We start from the raw sequence: 19,613 nt of genomic DNA on the forward strand, positions 1-19,613 counted from the left end.
AAGGAAAACAAATATTCTTTAGAGCAATCTACCCTCACAGAAAGTCCGAGAAGCACTTCATATTGACACAGGAAAGTGTCCAAACATTAGCAAGTCGTCCAGGAGTCAGCTGCAGAGAAACAGGTATTTTAGCAGCTATAAGCATGGGTGCATTTTCAGCCAGCTTCTCTTTCACACTAAATTATACTTGCACCCAAGTCAGAGATTCTTTATAGCACAACAGAATCATAAAGAGCTTAATTTACTTGGAGACTGGATCATAAAACACCTATATGGGCTAATTGTGGTATTGCTTATTCTGACAGGACACAGAGCTGCATGTCTAAGAGATACATCACCGAAAGGGAATGGAGCCTGCTCTCAGTTGCACCAGTATAAATCGCTGTTAACTGTATCAGCTTCAATTAAACTGCTCTGGATTTTCCCTAGCATAAATGGAAGTGGCATCTTTCCTGTAAATTAACTGAGCTTGCCAAGTCAAAAAAGTTATTGACAGAACAGGCGTTCTTCACACCCTGACTTCTGCGGGAAAATTGCCAGGCATTAGCAATCTGTATGTTACAAACTCTTCTCCCAGAAATCGGTATCACACTCAGTGAAGACATTTCAGCAAATTTTCCCCCCGAAGGAATAAAATCTTAAACCTTTTTATTCACAAAAGTTCATTGGTCCTGTATTCCATACAAACCTTACAGGAAGCCAAACGTTACAGACCTATGATACTCCACCAAAAAAGCCTTCACAACGCTACACAGTTACTTGTGCTTTGGCCCAGATATATTCCTGAAGCAGCTCCAAGCTCCTTTGTTGATTTACGTCCGAGGTATGTAAACTGACCGCATAAGGCATTAATATAACTGACATTCTTCACCATGAGGCAAATATGAACAGGAGCTCAGGGAGGTGCTGAATCTCTACCCTTGGAGATACTAAAAACTGGATTGGGAACATCCCTGGGCAACTGGGTGTAACCATCTACATCACAAGGAGTTAGGGGATGTCTTATGGCTACCGCAGGGATTTCAATTCGCCCGTGTTGTGTACCTTGAACACACACTAAATCTGCAAAGCCCAGGTGCAGCTCTCACGCTCCCTTCCCAGCTGCTTGTCCCGGCATCTGTTGGGTGCTCAGAGCTCAACGCAACCCATGAGTGTGTGCCAGCTTCGGCGCTCGGCCAGGTACCCCCAGAGATCTTTCAGGGTAACTGTCCTGAAATTACTTAGGAACCACCCAGCTGTTTAATTCCACTGAAAAGGAAGAGACTAATACCTTGGAGACGAGAGGTAGCTATAGTACCCAGCTGCCACAGACGGTGCCATTCCTGTAAGGTGACATAAGTCCATCCTCTTTAATGGCTTCTGTCTCCACACACAAGTACACATTAATGTATAGAAATCGGCATGAACCCAGTTTTCACTAGAAATATATGGAAATACTTCTTCCCTCTCACACAACAGTCCAAACCTCATTCTACAAACTTTGCTTTGTAGAAGTGCCCATGAAGTTTAAATTTATGTATGTGTACATATATATATATATTTATGTATGTTCATGGTTTTATTCCAAGATGTAGGATTCAGTGAATGAACATATGTAACGATATTCCTTACTATTCATTAGAATTACTTATGTAATTAATTGAAAGCAGCTATTATTTAAGAGCAAGATTATTTTGGGCTCTTCAATGGGTATTTCGTTCGCTGCACCTGGATTTTTGTACTTGAAACCACATCAGTTAAACCGCATGAACTGCGGCTGCAAACAAAGCAGACAGGCGTGACTGAATTTTTATTTCTAAGCTGTCGTGAGTACCTGCCTTCAGTTCCACATGTAAAGGCAGTCAGAAACTTTAAAGATATTTTTTCCTAGCTGTAAAAAGAAAATGGTTTTGAGGCACACTACCTTGTCTCCTGGCTGTGGGCGCATCACAGATACACGGTCGTAACCTTTCCGCAGCAAGACCCAGAGAGCATCCAATTTCCCCTGCAATCAAAAGAAACACAGTGTTAATCTTCTGTGCAAGAACAAGTGCTCTGTGCTAAGCGCAGTGCAGGGACAATGCAGCTTAGACATACACACTTTTTAGTTAATCATTTCCTGTGCTTGTACAAGATGCTGGAGAGCAGTATTTTTTTCTCACAGAAACTCCGAACTTGCTACAAGTGCAAAGGCAGAGGCTTTCAGATGAGCAACAAGCAGGTGTGTCTGACAGTCAACAGTATCCGTGCATCCAGCTTTTACGTGTTCTTCTGAAAATCTCTAAAAGTAATAGGTGACTTAGATACGTCCTGGGCTGAGAGAGAGTCTCATACCTACTCAGCTCCTGACATCATTGCTAGCAAAATGCTAACTCAATGCAGAAAGCAATCAGGTGAGTTTATCCGACGCATTTCCTCACCATCCAGCCGCCTCCTCTGGCTGGCTGAGTGGCTTGCCTCTAGCTCTAGGTGACCACTGTGACACATTAGGAATAATTCTGATTTATATCTCAAAACAATCTGCTAGGGACAACTGACTGAAAACCTGTCTCTCCACGCAGCCAAGACAGCTGAGTCACAGCTAGGTGCTACGTAACAACCCGCTTAATCTTTCCTGTCAGCTACAGGCTAGCAGGAGAGCATCAGGTTACTGAGTCTCATGCAAGCTCCCCAGTCGCACCCCATATGTCAGTTAATGTTTGCATCTTTTCCAGGCAATAACACATCTTTCCGAGTCCTCCGTTCCTATGAGCTCAGTGTCAGCTGCCCCGCAGACGCCACCCTCAGCACACCGCACTGGTCTTGACAAGCCCTTCACCTCACTGGGTGGTCTCATACCCAACTGCCCGCACCCAACCGCACACATGTGCGCACGCACAGACCCAGACAAGTCTTGCTGAAAACCCAACACGCTGAAATAAATCTCTTGCTGACAGAAAGGTTGGTTGAGATGTGGGGTCGGACCCTCCCTGCCACTCCTGCAATGCTTCTCTGCAATGCAGACACAGTGTTCATTCCTGATTGAAATTCAGCAGCGACACAAAATGCCAAGCCTGCGGTTATTTTCCAAACGAGCTGAACAAGGCCAGAAGGAGCAGCACAGGGCTCTGCAATGTAGAGATACCCACTGAATCATCTGCTCCAAAACGTACATCTGCTGCTGAAGAATCCCCTGCTGTATCCCCATTTTAATAGGCCAGGCTTTCACTTTCCAAATGGATTCAGTTTCTGGGAGATCTGTAGAAGGGTGTACATGATGGCGGCATGTTGGCTGGCTCAGTGGAAGGCTACAGACATCTTAGAAGCTGAAAATTAATTTATCAAACGCTCTTCACATTAACTTCATTTGACCCTTGGTCTTTGAAGTGCATGATACTCAGAGATTTGTAAAAATGTCTGGAGAGGATTAACAACAGGCAGTGTTTATTAAGCTTTCCATTAGTATTGTTCCAAATGCTACAAATGCTTTGATATGAGAGCAGGCCCCATGAACAAAACCCCTACCAGTAAGTCAGTAAACTTTACTGTATCTGCAGAGACAGACACAAGCTACTCTAAGAATGTACAAAATCATCCCTTGGTATAAAACTAGTTCTTGTGATGATGAGAATCAAACCCAAAGACCTTGCTACCCCTAAGTGGACTCAGAAACTCATGTATGATCCCTACCTGTTTCCTGAAAACAAAGACTACAAAAAATTTATGATAGCAGAATTGCCTCATGTAACTATCATGGGATAAAATTAAGGAAATGGAAAAGCAAGCTGTATATTGCAGTGGTGGTGGGAAAAGAAAGCAAGGAAGCTTGCTTTCCCGAGAGCTTGGCTTCCATGGCTGAGAGTAAACTTCAGTGTCTGTGAAGGTGAGACCTTCCTGGCAGCCAGGGTATTTAAAAGGTCCTTCTGTGACCCAGGTTCACCGTTAGCTAATTAAAGCTCAGTGCCTACCGCTCCTTTCATGGGGATGCTGAGCCTTTCTCTTCCCTTTTCAAGAAAACACTAGGGCTGTAATCATCTTTGAGACCTATATTCCTCGATCAGTGTGTTGAGCCAACGGTTCAAAGCTTATTTGGGAGTTGGAGGGATACATGGGTGGAGACGGACAGACACACAGAATGACTGCACAGATCTTGTTTCCATAGGGTACTGGGGGAAAGACTTCCTACGGCGAGAGCCAGGAAAGTGTTATTCTCAAAGGAAGAAGCCAGAAACTCCTCTGTCAGACTCTTCTGCAGTTGGACAGCACAGACTTTTAGACCAGAGGAAAGCCATCCCTGTCTCCCCAGTCCATCTTTCCCCCTACATCAGAGCTGGTTGAAGCTCTTGATCTCCTGTCTCCTCTGACAACTTAAGAAATAAGTACCTTTTTCTTCCATTTCTCCTTTAGGAAACTATAGGGGAAAATTACAACTTTCCATGGAACAAAAAAGCCCTTTTTACTCTACAGTCCTAATTTCCAAGAGCCTACCAAGATTTCTTAGGAAAAGCCAAGAGCTCCATCTTTGGGAGTCTGAATGGAGCTTCAGAGTCTGCCTGAGACATCTGGGTGGAAGAGAGGGAGAGTAGATCATGGAAAGGATGATGTTGGTTGAAGAAATGAAAATGTCAATGCATTCACTTGGAAATATAAACACTTCTGTGCTCTCTAGTGAGTGGGCTGTGTCTATGTGTTTGGGAACTCCTGGAACTGAAGCACAAGGCTGCTTGGATTGAAAAAAAAAGGTCTGGAGGCAAATAAAGCTTTGAGTCCTACTAGCTATGAAGACCAGAAAGAAGAAACAATCAGGGCAGATGACAAGTGAAGGAGGGCACAGTTTCAGCCATTGCTTTAACATAAACACATTCTATGCCTGAAGTACTGGTTAATTCAGTACTGTATCGACCCTGGTCTCGTGAATGACCTGACGCCTAGAGTGCTCCTGAGACCTGGTACCTGGTGGTCTCAGTTAGAGGCAGTCTTGTAAGCTGCCTAGAAATCTAGGCTGCCCTGGGGCTTCCTCTAGCAAGGCAGCTGTGCCATGTCAGCTTTGTAGAGACAGGAGGGACAAAGGCTAGAAAACGTGCCAGGGACACATAGCTTAGTTAATGCTTAAGTAGCCTCCACTTAGGATTCACCTGAGGTGGTGGTGGGTTTTTTTTGAGGGCACCAGTTGCTGCTGCAACCTCAGCCTTGAGGCAGAGCCTGCATGTGAGTTTTTGTAGACAAAGAGTGAGTTTAGTCTTGTGTTGTGGTCCTTTCTGCAATGTTTTTTAGAGAGCGATAGTGGTCTTTCTGAAGTCAAACAAGTACTATAAATGCTGTGAGGAGGAGGAAGAGAGGAGAGGTAATGAGGTAAGACAGGTAGATACAAGCAGAAGTAGAGGTAGGAGCAAAGCTGCTAACCAAACCAAAGCATAGAGAGCTGTGTGGTTGGCTATAGCAGGGAGCATGTCCTGAACCAAATTAAAACTAAAGGACGGTCCTTTATGATCCTTCACTTGCATCTACATTTTGTGCTGCCCATCCCTCTGTCAGATGAACTGAGGTTTTTTTAAGTTTCTTAAGAAGTTTTCAGACTTGTCATTCTCTTTGGGTTATTTGCACTGACTTTTCAAACTGTTGAAGTGATATTTTAAAAGCAGGATAATCCAGTTGGCATCGTGCTAAGAAGTAACAGCAGCAAATAAGAATAACAACAACAGTAATAACCACAATCTGTTAAGTGTCAGTAACCACATTTGGTAGCAAATAAATCTGGAGTATTTCAAAAAGCAATGTATCCACTTTCAGCTGTCTACCTACCTTATAGACGTTACTCTGGGAAGAGTAACAAAAAAGGGAAGAAAAAATCCGTCAGATAAACTGGCAAAAGGCAGAAGTAAAGGCTGACACTTGTACTGCATGGAGAAAAGGAGGCCTGTTGGCCAGCAAGATGACTGGCCCCAAAATGTGAATTTCCTGGCCCTTTGCCAGATTCACGTTACTTTGGTTCATTGCTCCTGAGATTTAATTCCTTGTCCTCCTCCTTTAACCAGTGATTTTTTTTTTTACAGAACTTGTTACATGCATATTTCTCTACCTTCCAAAGAGGTGTTTCAACCAGTCCAGTGGTGTGGGTGGAAATTTAACATCTGCTTTAACCAAAAGAGCCAAGTGCACTTGGAGCATGGGGATGAGGGAAAATTTAAGCTGAGTATCAGGGGACAATTCTTATGGGTGAGGTCTGGTAGTCTGTGAAATATTCCCCCCTGAGAAGTGGTGGAAGCCCGTGTGTTATTTTAAAAACCAGACTGGAAAAAGCAGTGAAGGATAGATTCAAGTTAGCAGCCCTGCTCTGGCTGAGCGTACAGACCCGATGATCTAACAGGCTATCCCTTCCCACCTCTCTCTGCTTGTTATGGCTCTGTGATAGCGTCCCTGCATAACACCACGCAAATTCATCTTCGTGTGCTCACATCCTCAGGTCAAGAGCTTCTGCCAAGAGTGCTGATGAGTTTTGCCAATTTTGCTAATTCCTTACTGCACAGGGAGAGCAATAGCAGGACCCCTGCTTCATAGAAATGATCCCCTCTTTTTGATGAGTCGTCATAATTCTACATGGGGAAAGCATTGAATTCAGTTATCCCATCTGCATACGCTGTCTTTTTGGGCGCAGTTCAATAAGGGGTGTGGTGGCAGTTAATAATTAGGTGAATTCTTGTCCACAGGCTGCTAAATACTATCCAAATATGGAGTACCCCAAAGTTATGGGAGTATGTGGACACAGGGTCTTGGACTGAAACCTTATACTCTAGAAGTATCTCTCTTATCTACTGTTCAAACTGTATAAAGGAATTAAGACTATATATTCCCCATGAGACACTCCTAATATTTGCAGGCCCCCCGTAAGTGAATTCTTGCTGTTACAATGCAATAGCTGTTTCTAGTCAGTCAGAACTGAACTTGAACCCTACGCTCATTGTCTTTTCTCCAAGCCTCTCTTGAACTTTGGACAATCTCCAGCTGGGACACAGATCTGCAACAAACTTGACTCCTCTGTTCAGAACTGATTTCCTACCATGCAGAATAAACTCTGAAAATTAACTGAAAGACTCCTGAGGCTGTAACCCAACAGTGAGAACTGGTGAAGGAAGAGGGGAGAAATTCCGCAGTATTTTCTATGGGAAAGGACTCAGCTCTCGACTGATGATCTCAGGTAGTTGTACCCTCATGGATTCCAGCTGCCTGAGCATGTATTCAGGGCTTTTTGTGCTAAAATCAGTGTTTCTGTCAGCTCCTCAGTGGTTAGACTACAGCTTTGTGTGCTGTGAACCCTTCTGACTACAGCATGCAAAAAGCAACGGAGCTGCATCTCTCAGCTGGATGAGGTCATTTCCATGAGCACACAGTAGGAGTGAAAGTCTTCCAGATGGGATGAGTGTGTTTTACAAATGCTCTGCACTGATGCAAAGTGACAATGCAATGCATTTAGGAACAAAGGAGCAGCTATATGGGATGGTGCTTATTGCATTCCCCACTCTGAACTGAAAACAGTTGACTCTCTAACCTGGTTCCACTGTGGGAATGAATAACCTTCATGAACACATGTTGAAGTCATTATAACACAACTGCAAATGACTTGTTGGTAGGCTATGTTTATTAGATGATAATCTTTAAGGGGGAAAAGAGAGAAGGCGTTGGACCAAATTTTCAAAGAGGCTCACATTTCCGTATCCTCCGGAAACCACTCTTACTCCCTTGTGCATCTTTGCCATTCCCAACGCTGGATTTGAACCAGCTGCAAGATCAATGGCTGAGGAAAGCCAAAACATGTGACTTCCCAAATTCCTATGGACGCTGCTTGGAGCTGATCAGTAACGAGATACAACACAGGGAAACCTGGGTGTACTGCAGTGTAGTATACTTGCATTGCAATAACTTGGCTAATAGAATATGTCTGACTAGACTGACTACTACCGGGGAGGAAGAAAACAGGAGAATAAAAGCTCTGTTTTTCAGCAGTGAGGCACCTCCTCATTCCCCAGCATAAAGTGAGCTCTGTAGACCAAAAGGTTTACTACGTGTGCTACACACACCCTCTTTGCAGACTACTTGCAAATAAACTGCCTGTAGAGGGTTTTTAAGCCCCTAACCAGCATCTCCAGTCTTCGAAATGAGGTCCAAGCTCCAGTGGTGGAAGGTTGCACTTGGATATGAATTAGGCATTTTCAGTCTTTTCTGAGACTGATAACTACAGGGCTGCTACAAACAGTCCCAGACCAAAAAGAGACAAGAAGGGTTTTAGCATTTCCCGGAAGAGTTAAGCCCGAGAAACAGGAGTGTGGTTGTTTTGGGTTTTTTTTCTTTTTTTCTTCACATTAGTTATACAGTAGTTAAGCTGTCCTCCTTTCCTGACGGCAGCTTAATTTGCCCTGAATGCAAAAGATTAGCTTTCTGACACTGAAGCTCCCTCATACTGGATGACGCAGCTGATGCCTGTTTCGTGTGGTTTGTTTCTCTTAATCCACGAGAAGCATTCACATGCGCAACGGAGAGTTTTGCTTCAGTGAAGTCTTCAGTGGCTTTGCTTGTTTCTGTGGCAAGTTTTGTGCCTGCCAACCATTTGTATTAGTGGAGACAAACTGAAGAACAGCTGCCTGCCCTTGGGACAGATGGCAGGGAGGGAGTTTTCCCAGTTCCTTATGGGTGGCTGTTGCGCAGCTATGCATTGCATGTGACCTGATATCAGTGTGAATTTGACCTTCTGCATCTGAGGCACTCTATTTCAGCCAAACACTTCTTGCAGGGCATTCTCTCCTTCTGAGGCAAGCATACTGCCCTGCAGCAAGCCTGGCCCTATGACCCATGCCTGCTGGCAGGCATCCATCTGCCACACTGCAACCCTTGATCTGCTGAGGACAACTCTCCCTCATGACATTTAGCGGCAATTTTCTTCCTATTTTCTCCCCTCTTTCTAAGGAAAAAGGATGCTATTTATTCCCTGCATCTCAGGGAATATGTAGTGTGGACTAAAGGGCCTGACCTTGGAAGTGCAGTCGAGTCTGTAAGCACTTTACAGAAGCTAGCTATGCTACTAGACAAGATCAGGATCCTATTCTGGTCTAAGAAAGCAATGCAACTCCAAAAAATTGATCAAGCTGGTTGGAAATTCCCATTGCCTCATGTGGCTTCTTTCTACAGCACCTCCCTAGGCACAAGCTCAGGGGGACCCCTGCATGCACAGCTACTTTAGCAGCATCTTGAGATCACAGGTTTGTGGGCCGTTCTACATCATAGCCTTAGATGTGAAAAGATCTCCTGGATATGAGTTCAGATCTCCTGGAAACCTCCTATGCAGCACAACGCTGGTCTGGACTTACCTTGATTGGAGAGTACCACTTCCGAGGAGAGGAAGGCCTGCGCATGTTGTTCACAAGGTTCCTGGGTTCAGGGAACTCATATTCCTGTTCTGGCATCTTGACCCTGGCATTCTTGGCTTTCTCTAACTTAGCGCCTTCTTCTGTGGAGCCCTTTTCTCCCCAGCGTACCTGAAAAGATGGCACCCGAGCATATTACAATAGTAGCTGCTGCAGAGAGTTACATTCCTGCTGTAATAACCAGATCCTTGTCTGTATTTTCCCAGTGTCCAAATCCAAGGTGAAGGACGATGCACAGGCTGTGAAGCTTGTTTCTAGACTAGAGACCAGACTTTGAACTTCTTTGTGATTTATAAGAAATGTGAGTGGGGAAAGTTTCCAGAAAAACCAAAAACATTTCCTTGTAATTTGTGTGGCAATACTGCTCCTGTATCCCAGGCACGGGCCAGGATCTACTAGAGGAAAAAGATGGTCCCAAACTTCAGAAATCCATGTTTTGCTTTCAAATATTCCTATATAAAAAAGATCTGGGCTCAGATGTACAAAAAAAGCTTAAAGAAGTTTGTGCCTATCCCCTGAGTTTCCTTCTGGGAAAATTGCAGGAAGATATCACAGCTCATTTCACAAATAAGATCTTTCGATACCTGAGCTGGTGTCTAATTACCTCCATTCGTTTGATGCCACCAACTCCTCGTCCACCGTAATATGAGGCATCTACTGTTGGCCATTTCTTCTTTGGGAGGCCATCGTCATCTTCCTCCTACAAAACAGAAGGGAGGGAGTGCACTGTTAGGAAACACGGCTAGAGATGGAAAGGAATAAACAGTCACAGGCTATGTGGTCCTTTGAGCCTGCTCGAGCCAGTGCAGTCGAGGTTCTGATCTCTCACTGGTTATTTTCCAGAGGATGTACACTCATAAAAAGAAAATGTTTCGTGATATAAACACCACCACCACTTGAAAGGTACAGTCCAGCTCCAGCAAGAACACAATTTTTGCCTTTTTTTGATTTTTTTTAAAGAAGACTGTCTTTCATCATCTTTAAATTCGGGGAAGTAATTTGTTTCCAAGTTGCAAAATCATTGAAGAAGCAGCCACCAAAATAGCACTCAGCATAGCTTGAAGAGCTGGGGTCTTTCGGCTCCAAGTCTGGTTGATACACCAGCCGTGAGTGACGGAAGGTGGGACTTACCTCTTTGCCACCCCTTCACTCATACCTGTGACTAGGGAGAGAAGAGCTGCTGCTCTGGGGAGTCTTCCCTGACTCGCAGCTCCCCATGCCAGAGGAACCCTCCGGGACCCAGAAAATTCATCGTATTGTAGTTCAGATTTGACAGAATGGGGGAAAAAAAACAAGAAAGCAAGTCAAATTTGCTCCTTAAGTGAAGGCAGATTAGGAGCACAGCTGGAAACAATGCCAGCATGAATGCCCAGCACAGAGATGAGTTTTTTTTGAGATGAGCTGGCCAAGTGTAATAGGATGGAAAAGCCTAACGGAAAAGCTACAAGAATGGAATTAGTTCTTCTAATGAACTTCTGCCTCTGTTAGGGAGGCTGCCCATGGAAGTCCACGTGGCTTCACAGATTTTCAAGGCTTATGCCAGGAGAAAGTCAAGTTCTGTGTGAAAAATGAGACTTTAATCCTATACAAATTTGAATGCGTTCTACCCTTACGTACTGCAGGCAGAAACCCATGGCACAGCGCCATACACAAAGTTAAATGTGTTCAGGACCCTGGCCTTCATGATGAGATTCAGAGACAGCCAAATTAACAAATCAAGCAAATCTCCTTAAGTTTATTTGAAATGAGTCTACCTAAAGTTCTAGCCAGTGTATTCTATATTCTTTGTTGCACTATGTAACAACTCCACAAATGCTCTGACCTATATAGTGCCTTTCCCTTTAATTTCTACAGTTCAGGCTGTGAACTGGCAAAGCAGAAAAGCAGAGTTGATCAAAAACGTGAAGTATTTCCTGTGAAAAATGTGGAGAGAAATGAAAATGGTCCCTCTTTTTTTCTTTTTTTTCCCCTTTCTTTAATTTTTCACAGGGATTCGGCAAAACTCCAAAACTTAGGAGCTTTCCAAAACTGGAAAAGCCAAAAATACTTTGAATTTGAACTCCCCAGTAGGAAAACTGAAAAAACTGGAGGAAAAAATCCAAGACAAACTATGCTTTTCATGTCAAACAAAAGCATTTCTGTTTTTCAAAATACACATAAATTCAGCTGCAAAATTTGTCCTGATCTAAAGGAAGAGTGAACAATTGAGTCATAAATACAAGGTTCTTCTCCTTCATAGCTGACCTCTTTCTCTTGCTCTCATTCGAGCTGCTGAGGCTCTTTGCTGCAACCTAAGAACTTAATATCTCTGCATGAAGTTTTCCATGAGGACTTCTTTAAAAAATTGGAATCAAAGCCATCTAAATATTTTCCTTCAGCAATTCTCTTTCTCTCTTCAGTTTAGCACAGACTGGCCTTCTCACAACAGGAAATACCAAGGTTTAGGAAATCTTCCCCACAAGCCCTTAAAAGCCCTGCAAGTCACTTCAATCTAAGATAGGAGCGTTTCTGCCAGAACAACAACAGAAACAGCACACGCACAAAAAGACAACAGCGGACACTTGAAAAACAAAGGAGTCACAAGCTTTCTTCAAGATGAGTCTGTTTACATGTTTTGAAGGGCATGGGAGGTTTTGCAATACAAGCGAAAAACCCAAACCACCAGTGATGTCCTACACACTTGGCAAATATGCTCCCAGCACACGTGAGCAGCTAAAGGAAAGCAACTGGAAGCTTGGGAGTCAGGGTAGGGAGACAGCAGGAAAATGAGAAGGAAGAGGTATACAATCCCCATGTCCAGCATGCTAAATCACTGCCCCGTTCAGAAGATCTGAGCCAATAAAACAGGGCCAAATTCTCATGTCCTGGCGCTGTTTGGCCCATATTTTTCTACACTTTGCAATGGGGTTTTTGCCTGAGGAAGGATTGCATACGGAACTTCAGCTCTGACCCAGCAGCAGTATAAAAAACAGCCCCGGAAAATTCAAGTGCATTTAAGGATGCTGGAAATTGACTGTACAGAACTTGGCATCTTTCCACCCCCAAAATCTGCTTTAGATGGAGCTAGAGTTTCTTTTAAAAAATAAGAAGCAGGACAGAGCTACATTTCACAGCCTGAGATCCAGATTCATAACTGCTGGATTTCAGACAACAAAGATCTGTGTTTATCTCAGAGTCCTTGCCAGGCTCTGTATACTTTGACCCTGACCTGAGGGAACCTCATCTGTGGGTAACACAAGGATAATTTAGGCTCCACTAGGGACATCTGAACCACTCAGGGTAAGAACTCATACTAAATTTGGCCAGATAGAAAAAAAGAGTTTGGACAACTTACCCCTCTCCCCACCCTTATAATTATTTTCACAGTTGTCTCTGCAATGCCTGAAACTTGTCAGAATTCAGCATTTATAGAGAGCTCTGCCTGCACAAAGTGCTGTAAGACATGACAGGACAATCATTCCTCTGAGTAAGAGATGTTATCATCTAATTTTACAGCTGAGGAAACATGGAGGTGAATATGCTGTCCTCAAGGCTTCTGGCTCCTTACTGCCTCCTTTTTCTCCGAAGGCTGGACTCATTTCCAAATTGCATGGCCACCTCCCTGATGCAGAGGCATTATTACACTATTACACTTCGAGGACACCTTGCTCAGTTCTCAAGAAACATTTCCTCTCTGCTGTGGAAGGTTTTGCTTGTTACATTACACTCTGCCAGGCGTCTAAATTGCAAATGCATAAACTCATCGCTTTGGTTTTTCTCGTATCTTTGCCTGTCGCTGGCCCAAGCCTGCAAACTATTCTCAGAAAGCACTCACAGCTCACAAGACCATCAAAGAGAAGATGTTCTACTGGTGCTCCACTACGGAGCAGGCTGAAGACAGACCTCAGCTCTCATGAGGTACCAAAAATCCACATACAAACTCATTCTTGACACACAAATGCTTGGAAAACCAGCCTTTGTTGGTCTTATTGATGACAGAAACTCCTAGTTTATCTATGGTACAGATTCTTAAAGATCTTGCCTGAAGTTATATCTCCAAGGGCAAAGCACTGCACGTGCAGAGTTAAGAGAAAACCCCTGCTTTGATGAAGATGAAAGGATACTGAGATTTTCTCACTCTATAGCTCAGACACTGAGCTACAGGAAGATGACATAAGGTCTCCTAAGGTCAAGGGAATTAACACCAGCACTCCCATTGCAACTATGATGCGACTAAACCCAACTTCCACCACCTCTACACTAACTGAGTTTTCTGTGCTGGGCCTACTTCGACATTTCACATGAAATCTGGCTATGAAACTCCACTCCCTCATGGTGCAATGCGTACACCTCACCTATTGCCAATAACATCCCAAATCTTTTTCTTGTAAATGCCCGTCTCTTGAAAGGTTACCTTTCTCCGTCTCCCATATCTCTCCAACTCACTGTCAAAGGGAAGTAAAGGGAAAGGAAAAGAGCTGGCATACCACTGTGACCTGGCTTTATTTCAGGAATAATGGAATGCATTTCCTGCCCTGGTGTCTACAAAAAATTCCTGTCAGATCCTTTCTCTGGAGCTTATTTTGCTATCTCCCCAGCAAGGCTTTTCAGGAAGAGAGAGGAAGGAAAACAATTTGGAAAAGATTAATATAAACACCACTAAGTGAGGGTGCAAGCAGCTCCCCAAGCAGATTAATCCCTTTTAGCCATCCTCCAGTCTCATGAATGTTCAGTTGTGGGAGAAAGAGATTAGCTCACAAAGATCAAAGTGGTTCAGGCTGAACAGGTGGTTTCATCTATTGGCTTCACAATAGCTGCCATGCAGTGAGTTAAATTCCTCTTTTTCATGCTGGCCTCCCATGACAGTGATAATTACCTTCAGCATCTCATGACTGTGCTGCTGAATGATCCTTTCTCCCCAGGACTTTGTTGTATGTGTTTGCTTTGGTGTATGTGGGTAAGATGACAACAGACATAAAAATTATCCAGTTACAGGCTGGTTGGTGGCTTGGCTCTGGTGCCATGCTCAGGGTGGCTGTGGAGCTTGGATGATAGAGCAGCACGGAAAAAACGGGGCTGAGTGATGGGGAAAGGGCACGCTCTGGTCATCTGGTAGATCTTCTGCCTGGTTTTACCAGACTTCAGGGAAATTTGTGTCCCTGAATCCCTTCTGTGGGAGAAAGCGCTGCTGTGACAGAAAATGAAGATCCAGCAGTAGATTTTAACATTGACTGGTCTCTGTTTACAGAGCAAGGAAGCAACAAGAGGAGAGTGTGCCTCTTGGGGATACTTTGGAGGGCTGCAGTTTATACACCCTCTGACCACAGTCAGCTTGTCTTTCTGTGGGACTCACCAGCAGCAGAGCCCCCGGCATGAGTCAGGTAGTAAATAGGAAAATTGTTGGAAGCTGCAGAGCCCTACAGGTTGGGATTTTTTGATGAAAAAGATGGGTTGCTATAATAAGAACCATAGTTAGCCTCAGGGTAAGCTTCTGGTCTCAGTTGACTAAGAGTTGTTCCAATAAGGCCAGCCTGAAGGTGATGAGACACATGAATAACAGCAGCTGTGTCCTCCTCCAGCAGGGCTAGAAAAAGCCTTCCTATTCACTGGAGGTAGAAGAATGTGGTTTTGATCCACCATCAATGACTAATCACAGGCCAGAAAGGTGCTCACTGGCTCCTGGAGGCATTCACCTCTTCCGATTGGCATTAACTCAATCTTTCCTGGCTGTAAGTAAAACCATCTGTCCTTCATCTGGGTTTAACCTCCTCTAGCATCCTGCGTTGTCTGAGGAGCACAGCGGTAAGTTGACGACATTTGCAATTTCTGAATGAATTAATTGGAAGTTTCTAGCCAATAATGATTTCCTTCACCAACAGTGAGCATGTCTCCAATATGTCTCAAAAGGCCTTTAAAGTAGAGTTCAATAAAACCTCTGGCGGGTTTGACAGCAATGCTACTTTCCCTTCATTGCTACAGTATAATGCATTCTCCTTGCAGTGCAAAGACATATGGGCCTCAGCTCCCAGATCTGCTGATGCAAGAATTCCTCTTGTCCTTTTTTTTGCCAAGATTTTTGGGAGAAGAAAAAAAAGTCTTACTGTAACTGTAATGCTGCTGCTTAAGGGATTAGCACTCTCCTGCTGGAGATGAGCAGTTGCTAGGTGTTCTGGAAGGGAGAAAGCTATCTGCAACACGTAAGAAAAAATCAACCCCATCCTCTATTTGTTTTGAGCAAAGTGGAAAATGTGGAGTACCCAGCCTTTTCTGAAAGCATCATACTACTGCCAATCTCATCCTGCGGATCAGGCTCTGTCAGAGTAAATGGGACCAATGCAGTGCATCTTTTCAGAGCTTCTGCTGTTTTTCCACTAGCAAGAAGCTCTTCTGTCTGGGCAAAAATGCATGGTACAAGTCACAGCTTCAAGCCTTACTGCTTTTTGAGCACTGCTCTGATGCTATACAGTCTCTAAAATAGTGTAAACCGTATTTTCCTTTTTAAGAAACCTTTGGCTGCTAATTGAAGAAGATGGCTATAGGATAACTGAGTATTGAGCTTAGGGGATGTGCTCTGGTGGAAAAATACATGTGAAATGACACCATCAGATTAGTCCCTGCAATGTTGGAACATGGTTGTAACCAAAGACCCCTGTCCCAGGGTCCCAGAACAGTAAGAATAATAGCCAAAAGACTGTACAGATCTCTTGCATTAACGAGGAAGCAGGTAAATGACAGGTACGAGTTAATGCAATTTTTCACGCACTGTGCTGTGCCCTACTCTGGGTACAACCAAGGTCTGGACAAGTTTGCATTTAAAGTTGTTGCCTACGAGCAGCAAGCCTGAGAGCAAGTTGGTCAACATTCTGCTTCTCTACTAAAAGAGAGATTTGCCCCACGTTCTCCACAGTACAAGACCAGGTTAGTTTAAAATAAAAAGCCAGCGGCAAATACATTGCTGAAGGAAAGCTGTCAAACAGGCAGATGAATTGAGCACTATCGCATTCAAAGAGCCGCACAGACTGTTCCTCTCTGTCAGAATCAGGGTTGAGGGAAAATATAACATGCCTAGAAATATCTTTGCACCACCTTAATTACACTTAACCTGAGGCAAACAACTGGTCTGCTGCAACTAGTTTGTTTTGCAGCAACTAGTCTGCTTTTGGAGCACTTACTGGTTTGATAAAAGGCTTCCTTATACGTGAAGCGCGCCTTCCCTCTTAGCACAGAGATGTAATTTCCCCTTCCAGTCCTTGGCCAGTGACCCAGCATTCCAGAATGATGTATTTTAATTAATTTCAGCAATTGAATCCCTTGGCTTGGAGGCACACATGATGCAGAACAGAGCATGTGCAACTTTAGGTTAATGTTTTCCTTTTAATCCAGTGGAGAGAAGCTAACAAAGCTAGTGGATTTACATACAGCCCAAACAAACGTCTGCTTAGGAAAACAGGCCAGATGAGGCATGGGGGGCACTGGGTCCAAATGCAAGTCTCCTTTGGGGCCAGGAATGTTCAGATTTGGAGTTTTGCTTCAGGCCTGTTTTGAGGGGATGAGTGCCACCATGATGAAGGTTCCAGTACTGTCCCTGGCTCCAGCTGCCCTGAGCTATTTCTCTGTGCTCAGTGCAAGCAGAAGCTAGGTTGGATTCCACCTCCATAGCGTTGCAGAGGACTGAGCTTTAAGGGTGTCTGCCTTGGTGCAGAGCACGCTCACTGGGCCAGACTTCATGGAGAGCACAGAGAGGATCATTTCAGCAAGCTTTTCCAATTGCAAGCTGAAGCAGGCAGTGAATTTGTCTCCAGATGCAAAAAGCAAGACAAACTAACTAACCAAATCACGTGGAGTGTAGATCTAAGTCTGCTCGTACTTGCATAGTTAAGAGGAGCTGATCCAAACCCCAGTGAAGTCAATGGAAAAACTCCCATTGACATCAACACACCCTGAACACAGCTCATTGACTTTTCACTGAAATCCCATGGACAAAACCGTGAAAGCAAAGAAGAGACTCACTGCATGCTGAAAGGACAGAAGGACATAGAAAGAGGCAGATAAAAAAAATCTCCACGTGTTTCTGGGCGGAGTCTGCTAATTAAGTAACGATGACATAGCTGTAAACCATTTGTTGCTAGGTTCATCTAAAAAGCATAAGCAGAATTAAGATGAGGGTTTTAATGTTGTTTTACTATTTTTCTTCATTGAAACTTGCCTGGCTAGTGCAGCTCTTCTGGTGTCAAGAGGATTTCACTGGGATTTTACATCTGCTCAGAAACTGGTCCTTCAGACACACTGCAAAGACCGTGGGCTGCCCTCACTCACAGCAACTGTAGTCCAAGGATTCAACATCGTGAGTTACCGCTCAGCTGCCAAGAGCTGTTATATATGCTAAACCATCAAAATCATTACCGTGCCACTCCAGGAAGGCAGTTAAACATATGTTTAGGTTCCATTAACTTCAAAGTTAAACATATGCTTAAGGGTTATCCTTTTTGTGAATCACAGCCTAACTCTGTAGTGCTGTTCTGACCAAGTGGAAGTATTGTCTGCCTCTGCTGTCCTTTCCTACCTGCTCGGTGTATATATGCTACTGTATATATGTATATACCGTATATATGGATCTACAGCCACTCTTAATTAAACACCGCATCTCCACCTCTGTAGAAAGCAAAGGGAGCAGAGTGAAACACACATGGCAGACATCAGCTGAAAAGCCCCTAGTTTAGCTAAACCACTATTGACTTCAAGGCTACAGAGCTGAGCACAGAAGTTTAAGTGGTCTGTACACTGCCGCGCAGTAGATTCACAACCTCTTGTGAGAAACCTGAACAAAATCTTGTCCTAAACATTGAAGAAACCAGGTAATCAGCATTACTCACCTCGCTGTCTTCTGCAGGAGGTGGGGGCGGCTCTTTGATGATCTAGAAGGATCAAAGAGAAAGAAAATAGTAAGTTCATACTTTGTTCTTTAGCACAATTCAAATGTCACCTGAAAAAACCCAACGAGAGAACAACAGGATATGCTGGTGTGAACATCTCTGAACTCAGTTACGATACTGTGTGATTACAGGGTGGCTACGTGTGCTACTGGTGTCACAGTCACTGAAAGTAGGAGCAGAAACAGGAGGTATCCCAAAGCCCTGCCATATAGAGACTTCCTAATTACACCACCAGACTCATGTTGGTCATTAGGTGACCCCTGCCCTACGTGAGGTGCCAGCAAATTCAAAGTCATATATCCTTGATTCTCCAGCCTGCTAATCCCAGTAGGAGCCACAGTCAGTGCTGGCTCTAAAGCAACAGATAGCAATCATGGCTTCACCTGAAAGACCATGCTAAAGTCAGCCTCTCCTTCTACTGGTCACTGCATTGCATCTGTGTACAAATCCTGCCTCAAATAATTTATAGTCTGAACCAAAAAATGACTGGAAAGCAAAATGAAGGTGAAGTAAAAATGCCCTGGAGACATTGCAAAGCAGTAATAAACCCCCAGCCTCTGTCTCCCACGCCCGTACTTCATTCCAGAAGGCTGTGCCACCTCATTGCTCTCATGAAAAATGCTTTTCACATTATCAGGCTAAAATAGTTCGTTCTCATAAGCTTTAAAAATATATATAAAAACATATATATATACATTTGAGGCTCTCCTAGGGTTTCTAATAAAGCAAGCAGGGTGAGGTTTTATACCAGTCCAGGATATTCTCCATAGAAACAATTTAGGTTTATGTGGGCGTGAGGCTATTATTTCATGCAAAAAGTTTGCATCTAGGGCTCGGCAGGCAGTTGGCTATTATCACAGCCCTCCACTCCAAAAGCAACAGAGAGCTTTCCAAAGGGAAAGGAGTTGCATACAGGCACGTCAAATATCTCTCCCTTACACGAGACGCACCCCAGCACACAGCCATTGCAGTCAACAGATTGAATCCAAACAGTCATGTCAATGCGATTGCCCCAGGGATGGATTTTCTCCAGTAGTTTTAAATCCATCTGGACGAGGCAGCTCTTTCTTTACACACCAGGCCATGAGTCAGATGCTGCCAGGGTGCTGAGCGCCCGTGGAGATAGCACTGAGTGTCCTCAGCTCCTCTCAGGACCGGGTATTAGGTGTTGAGGCTGCCTAGGCATGGGGTGCAGATGCGTAGGCCTAAAAATTACCCTTAAAAAAAATAAAATCACAGTCCCAAACAATCGCAGCTTGGCTACTTAAATGCAGAAAGAGAAAATGACAATCACATTAAAGGCCCTGAAGATATAAATATTTACAAC

General features: G+C 44.0%; 1 protein-coding gene across 1 annotated transcript in view; it reads right to left on the bottom strand.

Moving 5' to 3' along the window:
- The window catches only part of ANTXR1 (ANTXR cell adhesion molecule 1), a 111,135-nt gene that overhangs the window by 22,899 nt on the left and 68,623 nt on the right, over positions 1-19,613 (bottom strand). Inside the window, exons 14-17 of the mRNA XM_040618155.1 lie at positions 18,227-18,268; positions 9,979-10,074; positions 9,318-9,485; positions 1,904-1,984 (exon numbers count right to left, since the gene is read on the bottom strand). Coding sequence (XP_040474089.1) covers positions 1,904-1,984; positions 9,318-9,485; positions 9,979-10,074; positions 18,227-18,268 — 387 coding nt within the window. The remainder of the gene's footprint in view (positions 1-1,903; positions 1,985-9,317; positions 9,486-9,978; positions 10,075-18,226; positions 18,269-19,613) is intronic.

The sequence above is a fragment of the Falco naumanni genome, chromosome 19 (genome assembly GCF_017639655.2).
Source record: "Falco naumanni isolate bFalNau1 chromosome 19, bFalNau1.pat, whole genome shotgun sequence".
Lineage (NCBI taxonomy): Eukaryota > Metazoa > Chordata > Aves > Falconiformes > Falconidae > Falco > Falco naumanni.